We start from the raw sequence: 18,055 nt of genomic DNA on the forward strand, positions 1-18,055 counted from the left end.
CAAGCCCCACTGATGACCTGCTGTTCACCTCTTTCCTGCCAATCCCACGCTTTACCTTAGTCACAACTATCCTCTCTTTTCTTTTAGGTTTTGAATCTTTGAATCTGTGATTAGCATTGCTGCCCCTCCAGCTGTTTGTATTGCATGTTTTGGAAATTTTTGTATTTGTGTTTGTTTTAATGTGAAACAGGCCCATGAGCGGTTTGAGGAGCCAAAGCTGGAGGCAGTGAGGGAGAACAATGTGGAACTGTTACAGGACATCCTGAAAGATCTCACACCGCTAACTCAACAAAGCCAGGCAGCACATGAACTTGCCTGCATACTCAGTGAGCCACACTTTCAGGTACACACACACAAACACAAAAGTCGTGTACATCACAGCCTGACAAAACTGTAAGAAAGGACCAAGTTATTTTCTCGTTGGTCCCCAGTCCCTGCTGGAAACACATGACTCTGTAGCATCCAAAAGCTATGAAACTCCACCACCCAGCCCCTGTGTCTTCATGGACCCTGCCCTCAACAACCAGCCCGTCCCTCCCGATGCTGTCAGGATGGTTGGCATACGCAAAGTCTCTGGAGAACATCTGGTAAGCCCCAGGCTTACCTGGAAAACTTTCCTAACTGAAAGGAGATGTTTTTTGATGCTATTTCATGTACAAATAAACAAAATTGTTTAGGTAATTCTAAACTGAGCGTCATAAGTAATGAACCAAACACTCCATGTTGTGCTGTTATAGGAAAATAATCAACGACAGGTTTGTATAATAGAGAAGAGTTGATTATTTTCCTATAACAGCACAATCTGGAGTGTTTTACCATCCACCATAAACCATAGTCCCTGTGAATGAGAATAATGTATTAGAACAAGGGCAGTAAGAGCCTCTTCATCTTGTTGTATTTCGTGCCCAGGGTGTGACATTCCGTGTGGAGGGCGGAGAGCTGGTGATCGCACGTATCCTGCATGGTGGTATGATCGATCAGCAGGGCCTCCTGCACGTTGGTGATGTCATCAAAGAGGTCAATGGAAAGGAGGTGGGCAGTGACCCTAAAGTGCTCCAGGACATGCTAAAGGAGGCCAGTGGCAGTGTTGTGCTCAAGATCCTGCCCAGCTACCAGGAACCACACACACCCCGCCAGGTCAGTGACACACACATACATACACATTTATACGTTATGCATAAATAACGTAAGTACTTACTGCATTTAGTAATGTAACATTAAAGGAAACAATGCCTTATGAACATTACAACTGAAGATCGATGAAGAAGTGCTTCAGTCCCAATCAAACCCTCATCAGACCTCTAAGTTCTCTCAGGTCAGCCCCAGAGATTCAACATGGCTTGCTTGGGTTTGATCATGCCACTGCCCAGGTATCCCATCAGCTCTCTTTTGAAACCTGATGTGTCATGCTATGAAGAGTTCTCAGGATGCTAATCTGCTCACTGTCATCAATAAGATCACAGACATTGTGTTGTGAGAGGCGAATGCTGAAGCTGAGACCGAACACATTCTGGATTCTGCCTTACCTGGGATCACATCAAATCACACCTCAGTGCTGTTATAGGTGTTGATTAATGTTTTATGACCAGCAGTTTTGACAGTAATGGAGCTATACATCACAGGCTTATATTAATGTGCTCATTCTAATACATTATGATTTCTATACAAAAAATTAATCCATGTACATGAATGGTCCAAATACAACCCCGATTCCAAAAAAGTTGGGACAAAGTACAAATTGTAAATAAAAACAGAATGCAATAATTTACAAATCTCAAAAACTGATATTGTATTCACAATAGAACATAGACAACATATCTATCTCCTGAGTTGTTCGCGCCGAGTCCTTTTTCCCGCGAGTGCCGGCGTTAATTACTAATCCTTTTTTAACTTTTTTTCTATAAATAAATTTCCAGTATCCTCTTCATTTTTATTATACTGTCGCTTTCATTTTTGTACTTTTCACTTTCGCTTTCCTTTTTCCGTTTTTTTTCCCGTTTTTTTCTCTTTCTTTTTTCGGAAGAACGCCGAGACCGGAAGCTTTCTTTTTCTCTCCTCCTGTGTAAAGTCCACAAGCGGAGGCCATCTGATCTGCTTTAATATCAACAGATCTTCATTTAAGGTACGTGAATCTTTTCATCATGGCACACCTTCAGCCTGTTCAGTGTGCTGAGTGCAGGATGTTTAGTCATTCTTCCTCCGTCACTAGCGATAGCTCTATTAACTTTACTTGTGATAAGTGCAGATTAGTTAGCTCTCTGACGGAGAAGATTTCAGTGCTAGAAGCGCGTGTCCAGGCTTTAGAGCAGGTTAGTGAGCGTGAGAACAGTGTAGTTTCTGTTAGGGAAAGTCTGGACGCCCTAGGTGGAGTTAGCAATCCCCCAACTCCGGCATTAGAGCCCTTACAGTGGGGCGAATGGGTGACGGCTCGGCGGCATAAGCGTAGAGCCAAAGCTACCGCTGAGGCTCGCCCACGGGAGCACCACTCCTCTCCGCGTCACGTGTCGAACAGGTTTGCTCTCCTTAGTGATGCACCCACTAAGAAACCTGAAAGAGCTCTGGTTATAGGGGACTCTATCATACGGCACGTGAAATTAGCTCAGCCTTTAGGGGCACCAGCAGCTTTAGTCAGGTGTATACCGGGAGCCAGGGCGCCGGACATAGCAGGTAATCTTAGGGTCCTAGGCAAGCACAGGTTCTCAAAGATAGTTATCCATGCAGGAGCTAATGATATACGCCTTCGTCAGTCTGAGGTTACTAAGAGTAACTTTGTAGAGGTGTTTAAATTAGCGAAGGCGATGTCCGATGCTGTAGTATGCTCTGGCCCCATCCCAATGCGGCGTGGCGATGTAGCTTACAGCAGGTTATGGTCGCTGAACTGCTGGCTGTCCAGGTGGTGCTCTGAAAACAGTGTGGGCTTTATAGATAATTGGGCTAATTTTGAGGGCACTGCTGGCCTGTTAGGGCGGGACGGTATCCATCCCACTCGGGAAGGTGCTGCTCTCATTTCCTGCAGCATAGGTCATAGTCTCAGAACAGGCCTAGTTAATTTCTGACAATCCAGAGCCAAGGCCAGGGAGCAGACGAACAGGCTAAACTGACTGTCTGCTAGCTGCACAGAGTCGTCACTCAGGGCCCACTACATCGAGACTGTGTCTGTTCCCCGAGCTCAACAAAAAGGTAGAAATTTTCAGAGAGTTTGTTCCAGTAACCTAATCAATATAAAATTAGATCAGACTGACTGTACAGCTGCTGCCAGCACCTTTGATCTAAAGGTGGGGCTATTAAATATTAGATCTCTTACATCTAAAGCGCTAATGGTTAATGAACTCATTACTGATCAGGAGTTTAATGTACTGTGTTTAACAGAAACATGGATTAAGCCAAATGAATATATAGCATTAAATGAAGCGAGTCCTCCTGGATACAGTTATATACACCAGCCTCGTCTAACTGGCAGAGGAGGAGGCGTCGCGGTTATTTATAACGATTATCTAGGTGTAACACACAAACCTGGTTATAAATTTAATACATTTGAAGTTCTTCATACTCATATAATGTATGTAGCCTCGAAAAATAAGTCTACCCAGTTAATTCCATTGCTTATTATTTACAGGCCCCCGGGGCCATATTCTGAGTTTCTTTCTGAATTTGCAGATTTTATCTCAGATTTGGTTATTTCCTTAGACAAAGCTTTAGTTGTCGGAGATTTTAATATTCACTTCGATAACCCAGAAGACCCTTTAAAAACAGCGTTTGTGTCCATCTTAGATTCAGTCGGGATTAAGCAGAATGTCATAGGACCGACCCATAATGGTGGTCACACCCTTGATCTAATACTAACATTCAGATTAAACGTAGACAATATAGTCATACTTCCACAGTCTGAAGTTATCTCAGATCATTGTCTTATCTCATTCAAAATATGTCTGAGTAATAATATATGCACCTCACCACGCTACTGTATTAAATGTACTTTCACGTCAACTACTGCACAGAGCTTTATAAATGATCTCCCAGAGCTGTCAACTTTGATTGGGTCACTGTCAGCCCCTGCAGAACTTGATCAGGCAACTGAATGCTTAGAGTCAACATTCCGCCATACTTTAGATAATGTAGCTCCTCTAAAAAGGAAAATGGTGAGAGACAAAAAATTAGCACCCTGGTATAATGATGACACTCGCACATTAAAACAGACCACTCGAAAATTGGAACGTAAATGGCGTCAAACAAAATTGGTAGTGTTCAAATTAGCTTGGAAGGAGAGCTTCCTGAAGTATAGAAAAGCTCTTAGTGCTGCGAGATCAACATATTTCTCCTCCCTAATAGAAGATAACAAAAATAATCCTAGATTCCTATTTAATACTGTAGCAAAATTAACCAGGAATAAGTCCACTATCAACACATGCACACCTGCAGTATGTAGTAGCAACGACTTCATGAATTTTTTTAATGACAAAATTGAGAATATCCGACAAAAAATTCAAACTACTAATTTAAGGTTAGACAATGAAAGTGACCTTGTAGTTAACAATATAACTGTATCAGATCATCAGTTAGAATGTTTTACTCCCCTAAAAGAAACTGAATTACTTTCATTAATCTCTACATCAAAAGCCTCAACTTGCGTACTAGATCCCTTACCGACACATCTATTCAAACAGATAATGCCTGGAGTAATTGAACCGCTTCTAAAAATAATAAATTCTTCTCTTATGATTGGCTATGTACCCAAATCCTTTAAACTAGCAGTTATCAAACCCCTGATTAAAAAACCTGACCTTGATCCCTGTCAGCTGTCCAATTATCGGCCAATATCAAACCTCCCCTTTATCTCCAAGATCCTTGAAAAAGCTGTGGCACAGCAGTTATGCTCATATTTACATAGGAATAACATCCATGAAATGTATCAGTCAGGATTTAGACCTCATCATAGCACAGAGACAGCACTGGTGAAAGTAGTAAACGACCTACTGTTGGCGTCTGATCAGGGCTGTGTCTTGCTACTTGTGTTGCTTGACCTTAGTGCAGCATTTGATATCATTGATCATTCCATTCTTCTGGATAGACTAGAAAATGTTGTGGGAGTTAAGGGAATGGCCCTCTCCTGGCTCAGGTCTTATCTAACTGATCGTTATCAGTATGTTGATATAAATGGTGATATTTCTAGACGTACCGAGGTAAAGTTTGGTGTTCCACAAGGTTCTGTCTTGGGTCCACTGCTTTTTTCTCTATATATGTTACCTCTGGGCGATATTATTCGTAAACATTGTATTAGTTTCCACTGTTATGCTGATGACACACAGTTGTATGTCTCTGCAAAACCTGATGAGAGACACCAGCTTAATAAAATTGAGGAATGTGTTAAGGACATTAGACACTGGATGCTTATAAATTTCCTTCTACTTAACTCTGACAAGACTGAAGTACTTGTGCTAGGACCACATACAGCTAGAAGTAAATTTTCTGATTACATAGTAACTCTGGATGGCCTTTCTGTTTCTTCACGTGCAGCAGTAAAAGACCTCGGAGTGATTATTGACCCCAGTCTTTCATTCGAAACTCACATTGATAACATCACCCGGATAGCTTTCTTTCATCTCAGAAATATTGCAAAGATAAGAAATTTAATGTCATTGCATGATGCAGAAAAACTAGTCCATGCTTTCGTTACCTCCAGGTTGGATTATTGTAATGCCTTACTGTCTGGATGTTCCAATAAGTGCATAAACAAGCTCCAGTTAGTTCAAAATGCCGCAGCAAGAGTCCTTACTAGAACTAGAAAATATGACCACATCACGCCTGTCTTATCCACACTGCATTGGCTCCCAATCAAATTTCGTATTGATTATAAAATACTACTATTGACCTTTAAAGCACTAAATGGTCTCGCACCACAGTACCTGAGTGAACTTCTGCTCCTCTATGACCCGCCACGCCTACTTAGATCAAAAGGTGCAGGCTATCTGCTGGTACCTCGTATAGTGAAGGCTACATCAGGGGGCAGAGCCTTTTCTTACAAAGCCCCACTGTTATGGAACAGCCTTCCAAGTAATGTTCGGGAATCAGACACAGTCTCAGCATTTAAGTCTAGGCTGAAAACATATCTGTTTAGTCAAGCCTTTTGTTAATGGTGTTTATGAGGTAAAGGAGTAGATCTGGAGGGTCCTCAGACATAGAGTGTTTTGGTAAACTGGGATGTATGGATGCTGTCAGTCCCCACTCGCTTGCTCACTCGAGTTTGTTGACGGTGTAGTGGCTGGCTGCTTTATGTCCCGGGGCTCCCTCATGCCTGTGTTACCTTCTGGCTCTCTCCTTTTAGTTATGCTGTCATAGTTAGTTGCCGGAGTCCCTGCTTGTACTCGGTGCAATATGTATACTGTTCCTACTTATTCAGGTGACATTGGGCATACCTAACCACCTGTGTTTTCTTTCTCTCCCCCCCACCCCAAATCTGTCCCTCTGAGTTCCATGGAGTCAACAGGAAATCTTTTGGTGGAGACGGTGGGGACCTCGACTGGCTATCGTAGCCTGCAGGGAATCGGCCGTAAGACATTCTGTCGCATGTCCCAGACCCGGTGAAATGTAACTGAATTGTCTTGGCCAGGCCTAAGGGTCCCATCTGCATCTCATCATTGCTGAGGAGTGTGCTCCCATCACCCAATCAAGCATCCAGCCAGAGCAGGTCATGATATATTTTTTACCATATTAACATGCCATTGTGTGTTATGCCTGATGTAAAGACTCTCGTCTCTGCGAGCCTACCACACAGATTTAATACTTGTCATTTTTAGGGCATACCTAACAACGTGTTTTCTTTCTCTCTCTCTCTTCCCCCCCCCCATCTGTCCCTCTGAGTTACATGTTGATCCTGGGATTGAGATGCTGGCCTCTTCTGCCCCTCGGACCTGCTTGATCCATCCTGGTGCCCTGTGTCTGGTCGGAGTTTTATCGCCCCACTCCTGTGAAGGACGGCCCCATGAGGACAGTTGAGGGTTATACCTGTTAAAACTGTTAATATTATAGTCAGGCTGTCTGTTGTTGCCCAAATGAGGATGGGTTCCCTTTTGAGTCTGGTTCCTCTCGAGGTTTCTTCCTCATGTCGTCTGAGGGAGTTTTTCCTTGCCACCGTCGCCACAGGCTTGCTCATTGGGGATAGATTAGGGATAAAATTAGCTCATGTTTTAAGTCGTTCAAATTCTGTAAAGCTGCTTTGCGACAATGTTTATTGTTAAAAGCGCTGTACAAATAAACTTGATTTGATTTGATTTGACAACATATCAAATGTCGAAAGTGAGACATTTTGAAATTTCATGCCAAATATTGGCTCATTTGAAATTTCATGACAGCAACACATCTCAAAAAAGTTGGGACGGGGCAATAAGAGGCTGGAAAAGTTAAAGGTACAAAAAAGGAACAGCTGGAGGACCAAATTGCAACTCATTAGGTCAATTGGCAATAGGTCATTAACATGACTGGGTATAAAAAGAGCATCTTGGAGTGGCAGCGGCTCTCAGAAGTAAAGATGGGAAGAGGATCACCAATCCCCCTAATTCTGCGCCGACAAATAGTGGAGCAATATCAGAAAGGAGTTCGACAGTGTAAAATTGCAAAGAGTTTGAACATATCATCATCTACAGTGCGTAATATCATCAAAAGATTCAGAGAATCTGGAAGAATCTCTGTGTGTAAGGGTCAAGGCCGGAAAACCATACTGGGTGCCCGTGATCTTCGGGCCCTTAGACGGCACTGCATCACATACAGGCCTGCTTCTGTATTGGAAATCACAAAATGGGCTCAGGAATATTTCCAGAGAACATTATCTGTGAACACAATTCACCATGCCATCCGCCGTTGCCAGCTAAAACTCTATAGTTCAAAGAAGAAGCCGTATTGAAACATGATCCAGAAGCGCAGACGTCTTCTCTGGGCCAAGGCTCATTTAAAATGGACTACGGCAAAGTGGAAAACTGTTCTGTGGTCAGACGAATCAAAATTTGAAGTTCTTTATGGAAATCAGGGACGCCGTGTCATTCGGACTAAAGAGGAGAAGGACGACCCAAGTTGTTATTGGCGCTCAGTTCAGAAGCCTGCATCTCTGATGGTACAGTATGGGGTTGCATTAGTGTGTGTGGCATGGGCAGCTTACACATCTGGAAAGACACCATCAATGCTGAAAGATATATCCAGGTTCTAGAGCAACATATGCTCCCATCCAGACGACGTCTCTTTCAGGGAAGACCTTGCATTTTCCAATATGACAATGCCAAACCACATACTGCATCAATTACAGCATCATGGCTGCGTAGAAGAAGGGTCCGGGTACTGAACTGGCCAGGCTGCAGTCCAGATCTTTCAGCCATAGAAAACATTTGGCGCATCATAAAACGGAAGATACGACAAAAAAGACCTATGACAGCTGAGCAACTAGAATCCTACATTAGACAAGAATGGGTTAACATTCCTATCCCTAAACTTGAGCAACTTGTCTCCTCAGTCCCCAGACGTTTACAGACTGTTGTAAAGAGAAAAGGGGATGTCTCACAGTGGTAAATATGGCCTTGTCCCAACTTTTTTGAGATGTGTTGTTGTCATGAAATTTAAAATCACCTAATTTTTCTCTTTAAATGATACATTTTCTCAGTTTAAACATTTGATATGTCATCTATGTTCTATTCTGAATAAAATATGGAATTTTGAAACTCAGGGATGTGATTGGCCAAGGACAAAAAAGCAGGAAAATATATAGACCCATAATGCGACATGGCAGCAGTGTGGTATAAACAGACAGTTTCAGAGAACTTTACCCATGAGATGTTATAATGACTCAGCACCCCGTTAATGGCCAAATGGAATTCAAGGTGAGCAGTTTAATTCCACACAGAAAGGCCCTTGCCGGCCACGCGGCTCGAACCCAGGACCTTCTTGCTGTGAGGCAACAGTGCTAACCACTACACCACTGTGCAGTCTAATAATAATAATAATAATAATTACTATTATTATTATATAATTATATCATATAATTATCATCATGATTATGAACAGGCCAAATCCCAAACGGCTCCTGGTTGGAGACGGAGTGCACTACTGTAGAAACCTTTTTATACTTTCTATAGGGCGGTTTTGGAGAGAGCTGGGGGGCATTTGGGATTCAGTTAATTATCTCATCTCATCTCATTATCTCTAGCCGCTTTATCCTTCTACAGGGTCGCAGGCAAGCTGGAGCCTATCCCAGCTGACTACGGGCGAAAGGCGGGGTACACCCTGGACAAGTCGCCAGGTCATCACAGGCCTGACACATAGACACAGACAACCATTCACACTCACACCTACGGTCAATTTAGAGTCACCAGTTAACCTAACCTGCATGTCTTTGGACTGTGGGGGAAACCGGAGCACTCGGAGGAAACCCACGTGGACACGGGGAGAACATGCAAACTCCGCGCAGAAAGGCCCTCGCCGGCCACGGGGCTCGAACCCGGACCTTCTTGCTGTGAGGCGACAGCACTAACCACTACACCACCGTGCCACCCAGTTCATTATTATTATTATTATTATTATTATTATTAACAAAAGAGCAGCTAGCTGCGGCTGAATCCCAAATGCCTCCCAGCTCTCTCCAAAACCGCCCTATAGAAAGTATAAAAAGGCTTCTACAATAGTGCACTCCGTCTCCAACCAGGAGCCGTTTGGGATTCGGCCTGTTCATACGCATGCGTAATAGCGCTCGTTTATAGATGTGTTACTAACTAACTAACTACAATTTCCAGTGAATTCAAACTGGGACACACTTTAAAACTACTACCTGGAAAACAAAACTGTTGATGAATTAACAAACTGATTAATTCCTAACTTCACTCGTGTGTACTTATGTAAAGTATTAAATTAGTTTGCAAGCTAACAGTGTAATGTGTTTCTACATCCAGGCTGCTTTAGCGCGCGCACACACACACACACACACACACACACACACACACACACACACACACACACACACACACACACAGCCAACATGGACTAAGAGAGGAACCACACACACACACACACACACACACACACACACACACACACACACACACACACTCAGACACTCACCCAGAAGTTTCTTCACCTCATCTTCACTCATGTAAACGTTGACACTCGGGTGGTTGTTATGGCTGTTGGTGCTGATTATCCCGCTGGATCTGGCGAGGCACAGGGCCGCCTGGAGCAGCAGGAGCAGCACACAACCCCCGAGTGTCCTGAGGGCTGGAAGCGGCCGAGCGCGGAACTCCGTCCGGCAACCCTCAGCGCCCCGCGACGCCTCCTTTTGCCCCAGCATCGTACCTTCACTCTTCCCTCACACTGCTTTAGCAAACCCTCAGGCTCTACCCTCATCCAAAACTTGAGTGGCCTCCGGTGGGCAGCATTCCTATATTAGGTGATGATAACGACGCTCACAAAAACCCCGCTCCATCTCCAGCCTGTTGTCCGGTGCTTCCTGGCCGAGCTAACCGTAACGCTAATGACGCCAGCTAGCTAGCTAACTTTGTTCAAGTCTTCAAGACTCGGGTCACATAAAGGTTACTCTCGCGTTATGCATAATGGGCTTTCTTTAATTATTATTGGTACCGCTTAACCTAGGGTAGGTTATTATGCGCATGCGTGGCTCATTGGAGTTGCCTATGGATAATGTGGTAATGTGGTCCTACCCCCCCCCCCCCCCCAAAAAAAAAAAAAAAAAACGAATTTGCATGATTCACGAGGGTCGCATTTTTATGCCTGAAAATCCGGAATTCCGGAAAAATCCGGAAGAATCACATCCTCGAAACTTCCACATCATTGCATTCCATTTTTATTTACAATTTGTACTTTGTCCCAACTTTTTTGGAATCGGGTTGTAGACAGATTCAAGAGGACGTTAAGTTAACATTTATGGAAGGAGTCTCCAGTGTCACTGTGCAAGCAAAATTAATTAATACAACTGAAGGGCAGGTCATAAATTAATGAAAACCTGTTGTTGCCACTTAAACACAAAATGAAACCATTTACTAATATTCCTTAGTAATAAGAAGGTTTACTTGAAGAAAATCAAGAAGTTTCTTTAAAAATAATAGCAATGCAGTTCATATACATATTCATATTAGATTTGCAGACATGATGCATTTTAAATGTGTGGGGTTTTTTTTCAGTTGAAACAGGTTGTGGAAAGGTTTTCATTGTTAACAGACACTCTTTTATTTTATGTTTTGTATCAGAGTTTCAACGTTTTATTTTTTGATGCATCACATCACCTTTACTCAGTCTTATTCATAAGGACACAGAATTCACAGGTGATGTCACACTCTTCATAAATCCTTCGCAAAAACACTCACTCACATGAACACTTATTATTTGGAATCTTAGTCAGTTCAGGACCTTAGTGTTTTGGATTTTATAGACATCCTAATAATCATAATCGCAATTAACACACACAAAGTTAAATTAGTTCAAACGTTTTTCTCGCTTCCTGAATATGATATTTAACGTAAAACTCCTTTTTTTTTTAAAATGACTTTGTTTTGGGTTGCTGAATTGTTTTAGGATGTCACTTTTTCATCTTGAAAATGTATTTATATGTAGAGAAAATTATGTGTAGAATACACATGTATACAGTTTCATTTTTTCCATGCAACAAACTGAGGGGAATGCAAACTTTTGCACTCCACAGTATGGACAAGACATAGCTGACATCATCACATACCTTGTCTGTGTGTGTGTGTTTGTAGTTAAAGAACCATTCCAACAGCTTGGGTCATTTTATTAAGATTTCTTGGACCTGTCCTGTATGATGGAAATGTAGGCCACATTTGTGTCTCTCCTCCCCCATGTGGCTGCCCCATCTGTGCTCACCTAAGTCACACTTCCTGTCATCCTGACCTCCTGTCCACATTCAGCATGGCCCAGGCCAGTTCCTGTCAGATTCCTGTTGGGTTAAGAGCAGCTCTGACTGTAGCATAGCTACAAATCACAGGTTTATATTAATGCGCTCATTCCAATACATTATTGTCACTATACTAACGGCTCATTCAGGCTGGTGAGGGAACAACCATTTATAAGTGCTAAAACACAAGTGAGAACAGGAGCTAAACCACACAGTGTTGTTCCACAACATTAATTGTAACTGCAAATGGATAAAAATTATGAAGTATTGTTCATTAATAGATTATAAACCATAATTATTGAATGTTGTATAAGAAGAATAAAACACTTCAGGTTATGATTTTATAGGAAACAAGTGTTGCCAGGCAAAACAGACCTCGCCCGGCAGAACTTATTTTATACCTGTATGTTGATAATGGTAATATTTCTCTATCATAAGCTGTCAGGTTATAGTCCTATGAAAATCCATGACCTTGAGTTTGACATTTCAAAGTCATTCAAGGTCAAAGGTCATGGTGCCAAATTAAAGCCCATATGGCACTTCCTGTAAGTTGATAATGGTAAACATCTGTGTACCATCAACCATTTTCAAGTTATAGCCCTTAATAATTCAAGTTATATGCTCATAATAGTCAAGGCAAGTCAACTTTATTGTCAAATATGCTATTCATGCTCGACATACAGCATAGATGAAATTTCAGTCCTCTCTAACCCACGGTGCAAACAGGCAATGCAATAAATACAAATAGAATAACTGAAATAAACAATATAAACAGTATAAACACTCTAGATAAGAAAATAGACTAAACATTCACAGGTATGTGTGTGTGTATATATATATATATATATATATATATATATATATATATATATATATATATACACAGTGGTGCTTGAAAGTTTGTGAACCCTTTAGAATTTTCTATATTTCTGCATAAATATGACTTAAAACATCATCAGATTTTCACACAAGTCCTAACAGTAGATAAAGAGACCCCAGTTAAATAAATGAGACAAAAATATTATACTTGGTCATTTATTTATTGAGGAAAATGATCCAATATTACATATCTGTGAGTGGCAAAAGTATGTGAACCTCTAGGATTAGCAGTTCATTTGAAGGTGAAATTAGAGTCAGGTGTTTTTAATCAGTGGGATGACAATCAGGTGTGAGTGGACACCCTGTTTTATTTAAAGAACAGGGATCTATCAAAGTCTGATCTTCACAACATATGTTTATGGAAGAGTATCATGGCACGAACAAAGGAGATTTCTGAGGACCTCAGAAAAAGCGTTGTTGATGCTCAGCAGGCTGGAAAAAGGTTACAAAATCATCTCTAAAGAGTTTGGTCTCCACCAATCCACAGTCAGACAGATTGTGTACAAATGGAGGAAATTCAAGACTGTCGTTACCCTCCCCAGGAGTGGTCGACCAACAAAGATCACTCCAAGAGCAAGGCATGTAATAGTTGGCGAGGTCACAAAGGACCCGAGGGTAACTTCTAAGCAACTGAAGGCCTCTCTCACATTGGCTAATGTGAATGTTCATGAGTCCACCATCAGGAGAACACTGAACAACAATGGTGTGCATGGCAGGGTTGCAAGGAGAAAGCCACTGCTCTCCAAAAAGAACATTGCTGCTCGTCTGCAGTTTGCTAAAGATCACGTGGACAAGCCAGAAGGCTATGGGAAAAATGTTTTGTGGACGTATGAGACCAAAATAGAACTTTTTGGTTTAAATGAGAAGCGTTATGTTTGGAGAAAGGAAAATACTGCATTCCAGCATAAGAACCTTATCCCATCTGTGAAACATGATGGTGGTAGTATCATGGTTTTGGACTGTTTTGCTGCATCTGGGCCAGGACGGCTTGCCATCATTGATGGAACAATGAATTCTGAATTATACCAGCGAATTCTAACGGAAAATGTCAGGACATCTGTCTATGAAGTGAATCTCAAGAGAAGGTGGGTCATGCAGCAAGACAACGACCCAAATTACACAAGTCATTCTACCAAAGAACGGTTAAAGAAGAATAAATTTAAAGTTTTGGAATGGCCAAGTCAAAGTTCTGACCTTAATCCAATCGAAATGTTGTGGAAGGACCTGAAGCGAGCAGTTCATGTGAGGAAACCCACCAACATCCCAGAGTTGAAGCTGTTCTGTACGAAGGAATGGACTAAAATTCCTCCAGGCCGGTGTGCAGGACTGATCAACAGTTACTGGAAACGTTTAGTTGCAGTTATTGCTGCACAAGGGGGTCACACCAGATACTGAAAGCAAATGTTCACATACTTTTTCCACTCACAGAAATGTAATATTGGATCATTTCCATCAATAAATAAATGACCAAGTATAATATTTTTGTCTCATTTGTTGAACTGGGTTTTCTTTATCTACTTCTGTGAAAATCTGATGATGTTTTAGGTCATATTTATGCAGAAATGTAGACAATTCTGAAGGGTTCACAAACTTTCAAGCACCACTGTGTGTGTATATATATATATATATATATATATATATATATATACATATATATATATATATATATATATATGGGTGATTCTTCAACTACGGGCACTTTTGGCCTTGTGAACTTGAGGGAAAAAAGTGCTCATATCAAAATTGTCACAGTCTAATAGGTTAGTATAACTAGTCTAGTTTGATGATCCATAAGAGAACGCACTAACATTACAAGACAAATTGGTGTTTTTTTTACATATTTTCTGACCCGCATTGAACAAATGTAATTTCCATCACGTGTACATATTTGATATTTAAAATAGTATGATATACATCATTTCTCAACAGTGTAAGACCACTTTCACACAGTTTTACCAGTTTATACCTATATTGCAATTACCATACATTTTTGGATTAGGTAAATTAATTGTGATAAGGACCAAACACAAAGCTTTCATCCACCACAACCTGAAATATAATATTGAAATGGTTAGATACATTTCAGGAAATAACTATTTGTGTTTTTACATTAAGTGGAACATTATCTCATAAACTATGCAGAAGTTTTTAATGAGTGATTAGAATTTTGTAACTATTTTTTAAAAAAGGTATGGGGTGGTGGAAATTACTGGGTGTTGTGGAAAATACAATAATGGATCATAAAGAAAAACAAGACATTTATTTTAAAACCTTCTTAAGCACACAGTTTCATTAAACAAATCAATTTAGTCTGTTTGGTCTCTTACCATAAAAAGATGAACAGTACAGTCTTACTGTAAACAACTATAACCAAAATGTGAATGTAAAATTATAACATTCTTATTGGTTAGAACACTGTTATGAATTTCCGAATACTTAAAAAAAAAAACTTAAACCTTTGTCATGTCAATGCATTGCAACATGAACTGTAAAGCATCTTGAGCGTCTGTAAAGCATCTTGAGCGTCTGTAAAGCATCTTGAGCATGCATGCACACGCGTGTGCGTGTGTGTTTGGTATTGTAAAATTGTAATCAGTCTCTTAGATGAACACTATTCCGAAGATAACTTTTAAAAGACACAAACTATATCATATCAGTTATCATATAACATGAACTGTAAAGTATTCTGTGACTTATTTGTTCTCTCTTTGATAATTCTGCAATTGGCTTTACAACCCCCTTTTTTTTTCTCAGATATCTCTCCCTGTCTCTTTTCAGTCGCTCTTCATATTTGACAGGGTCTTTTTTTTATTCTGTCCCTGTAGGCCTGGGATCTTTCTGCCATAGACTTCCGTGGCATCTTAAAAACAGATGAAAATGCATTTCAACAAATATACATTTGAATAAATGCATTAACATTGTATATTTTTATAAATAAATCACACATATGTAGCCTCACAATCTATAAATTGCACCTGTAAGCATAAATGTAATTTCCACACAAGAAGGTAATGTGTTGGAAATTACAGAGGTGGAAATTACAATCCTACAGTATTTTGTGAAAAAATCTAAACTAGCATCACATATTAGCTATGAATTGGTATCTAGCATTTCATGCATGCAGAATACATCTATGTACATTAAAAAATCAACTTATTTACAAACTCAATTGATGTTACGGCATGTTTGGAAATTACATACAATAAAAATATTTTCATTTCAAGCAATATTTACCTTGAGTTTTCTTCAGAAGTGTGCGAAGAAATTAAAAATCTCCTCCATATCAGACATGTGCTGTGATGTCAGTGTTCATCTCCATAGAAACTACCCAAACAATCTTTCATACAAACTTTTTAAAGGGATATTACAGTGTTGTGGTGGAAATTACGGCAATACTGTGGGACAACTACATTTGGTATATAAATTCACATAAATAGTTGTTTGGCCTTAAATACCCCAATTATGTTTTGATTATTTTACTGATACTTTATTCAGTCACATTTTAAACATTTAGATAAATCATTTTTTTACATTTCATTTTCATTATTGAAGATCAGAAATCTGGGTGTGGGACAGGCACAAAACAGCAATATTTGCATCTATAACGATGTTGAAAAAGGTGAAAAAGTCATCATAGACTACCGGTAAAAATTTCCTAAAGCACGTTCATTGTAAAGATAACTATGAAAGTGTGAAATTTCCTTTTTTTTTAAATAAAATATGATCAAAGGACATGAAAGTGCCCGTAGTCTAAGAAACGCCCATATATATATATATATATGATATATATTAGCTGGATAGTACAGTGGTAATGCTCACTGACTACGACGCAGGAGATCGGTGTTCGAATCCTGGTCGGGGCAAAACATCATCCAGTAAGGGCCCTTAGGCAAGACCCCTCATGATATATCAGCCTACCTCAGGAATGAGTGAAGACATAACTGATAGAGTCATACCTGCTCAGACGTTGCCCGGGTCAACAAGGTCTGCGTCAGTTGCTAGGGAACCAGGGCAAACTGATGAGAAATGGGCTACTGGAACAAGACATCGATGGACGAGGACAGAAAATACGGAATTGCTGGAATGCTACTATACAAGCAATCCCAGAGAAAGGGGATACATGCAGCGAATGTGGGACCATTGGATACTTCGAAACCCACAATCAAGGCTAACAAAGAAGTGTTCCAACATCCGTAATCGAAATCTACTATCACAACTAGAGATTAATGAAATACAACAACAATGCTACGGCAAGGGGGAGCCAGGAAGAGTCATCATCATCCCTACAACCAGAGATTGGGTACCAAGCCCCAACAGCTAACAGCTAACCTCAACACAAGAGCTGCTGACCTGACAAACAGTATCCACCATGGAAAAGATGATTAGAGGCCAAGATAAAGGCTCTGGCCACCCGGTTGAAGAGATACACCAAGGAGGGAGAGGCCAGGAGAATAAACAAGCTGTTCTCCACTGAACCAGCCAAGGTGTACTCTCAGTGGCAGGGAAACAACAACCGGTCAGACCCACCAAGAGCTGAGGTGGAAAAATACTGGAAAGACATATGGGAAAGAAAGGCATCACACAACACCGATGCCCAATGGTTAGTGGACCTAAGAGCTGACCACGGCAACCTCATTCTGGGACCCACCCAGAATGGCTAACCCAAGGCAGGACAGTCCTAATCATGAAGGACCCCCAGAAGGGACCCATCCCATCCAACTACCTGTCTCTGCACAACATGGAAGGCCCTGTCAGGCATCATTGCGGCAAAAATGAGTAAGCATGTGGCTCAATACATGAGCAAGGCACAGAAAGGAATTGGCAGTAACACCAGAGGAGCCAAGCACCAGCTACTGGTTGATAGAACAGTTGCCCGAGACTGTAAGAAGAGACAGACCAACCTGTGCACTGCCTGGATTGACTACAAGAAAGCCTATGACTCAATGCCACACACATGGATACTGGAATGTCTGGAACTGTATAAGATCAACAGGAACCTAAGGACCTTCATCCAGAACTCAATGGAAATGTGGAAGACAACCCTAGAGGCCAACTCAAAACCCATTGCCCAAGTCAACATCAAGTGCGGCATATACCAAGGAGATGCGCTATCACCACTGCTGTTCTGCATAGGCCTGAACCCCCTCAGTCAGATCATCACGAAGAGCGGCTACGGGTACCGATTCCGTAGTGGGGCAACAATCAGCCACCTGCTCTACATGGATGACATCAAGCTGTATGCCAGGAACAAGCGAGAAATAGACTCACTGATCC

The 18,055-nt window shown here is 41.1% G+C and overlaps 1 protein-coding gene across 2 annotated transcripts in view; it reads left to right on the forward strand.

Moving 5' to 3' along the window:
- mpp2b (MAGUK p55 scaffold protein 2b) overlaps positions 1 to 18,055 on the forward strand; it is a 137,606-nt gene that overhangs the window by 96,331 nt on the left and 23,220 nt on the right. For both annotated transcript variants that reach the window (XM_060939340.1, XM_060939339.1), the window contains 3 exons: positions 191 to 343; positions 432 to 587; positions 910 to 1,137. In XM_060939340.1, the coding sequence (XP_060795323.1) occupies positions 191 to 343; positions 432 to 587; positions 910 to 1,137 (537 nt within the window). The remainder of the gene's footprint in view (positions 1 to 190; positions 344 to 431; positions 588 to 909; positions 1,138 to 18,055) is intronic.

Source organism: Neoarius graeffei, chromosome 14, assembly GCF_027579695.1.
Source record: "Neoarius graeffei isolate fNeoGra1 chromosome 14, fNeoGra1.pri, whole genome shotgun sequence".
NCBI lineage: Eukaryota > Metazoa > Chordata > Actinopteri > Siluriformes > Ariidae > Neoarius > Neoarius graeffei.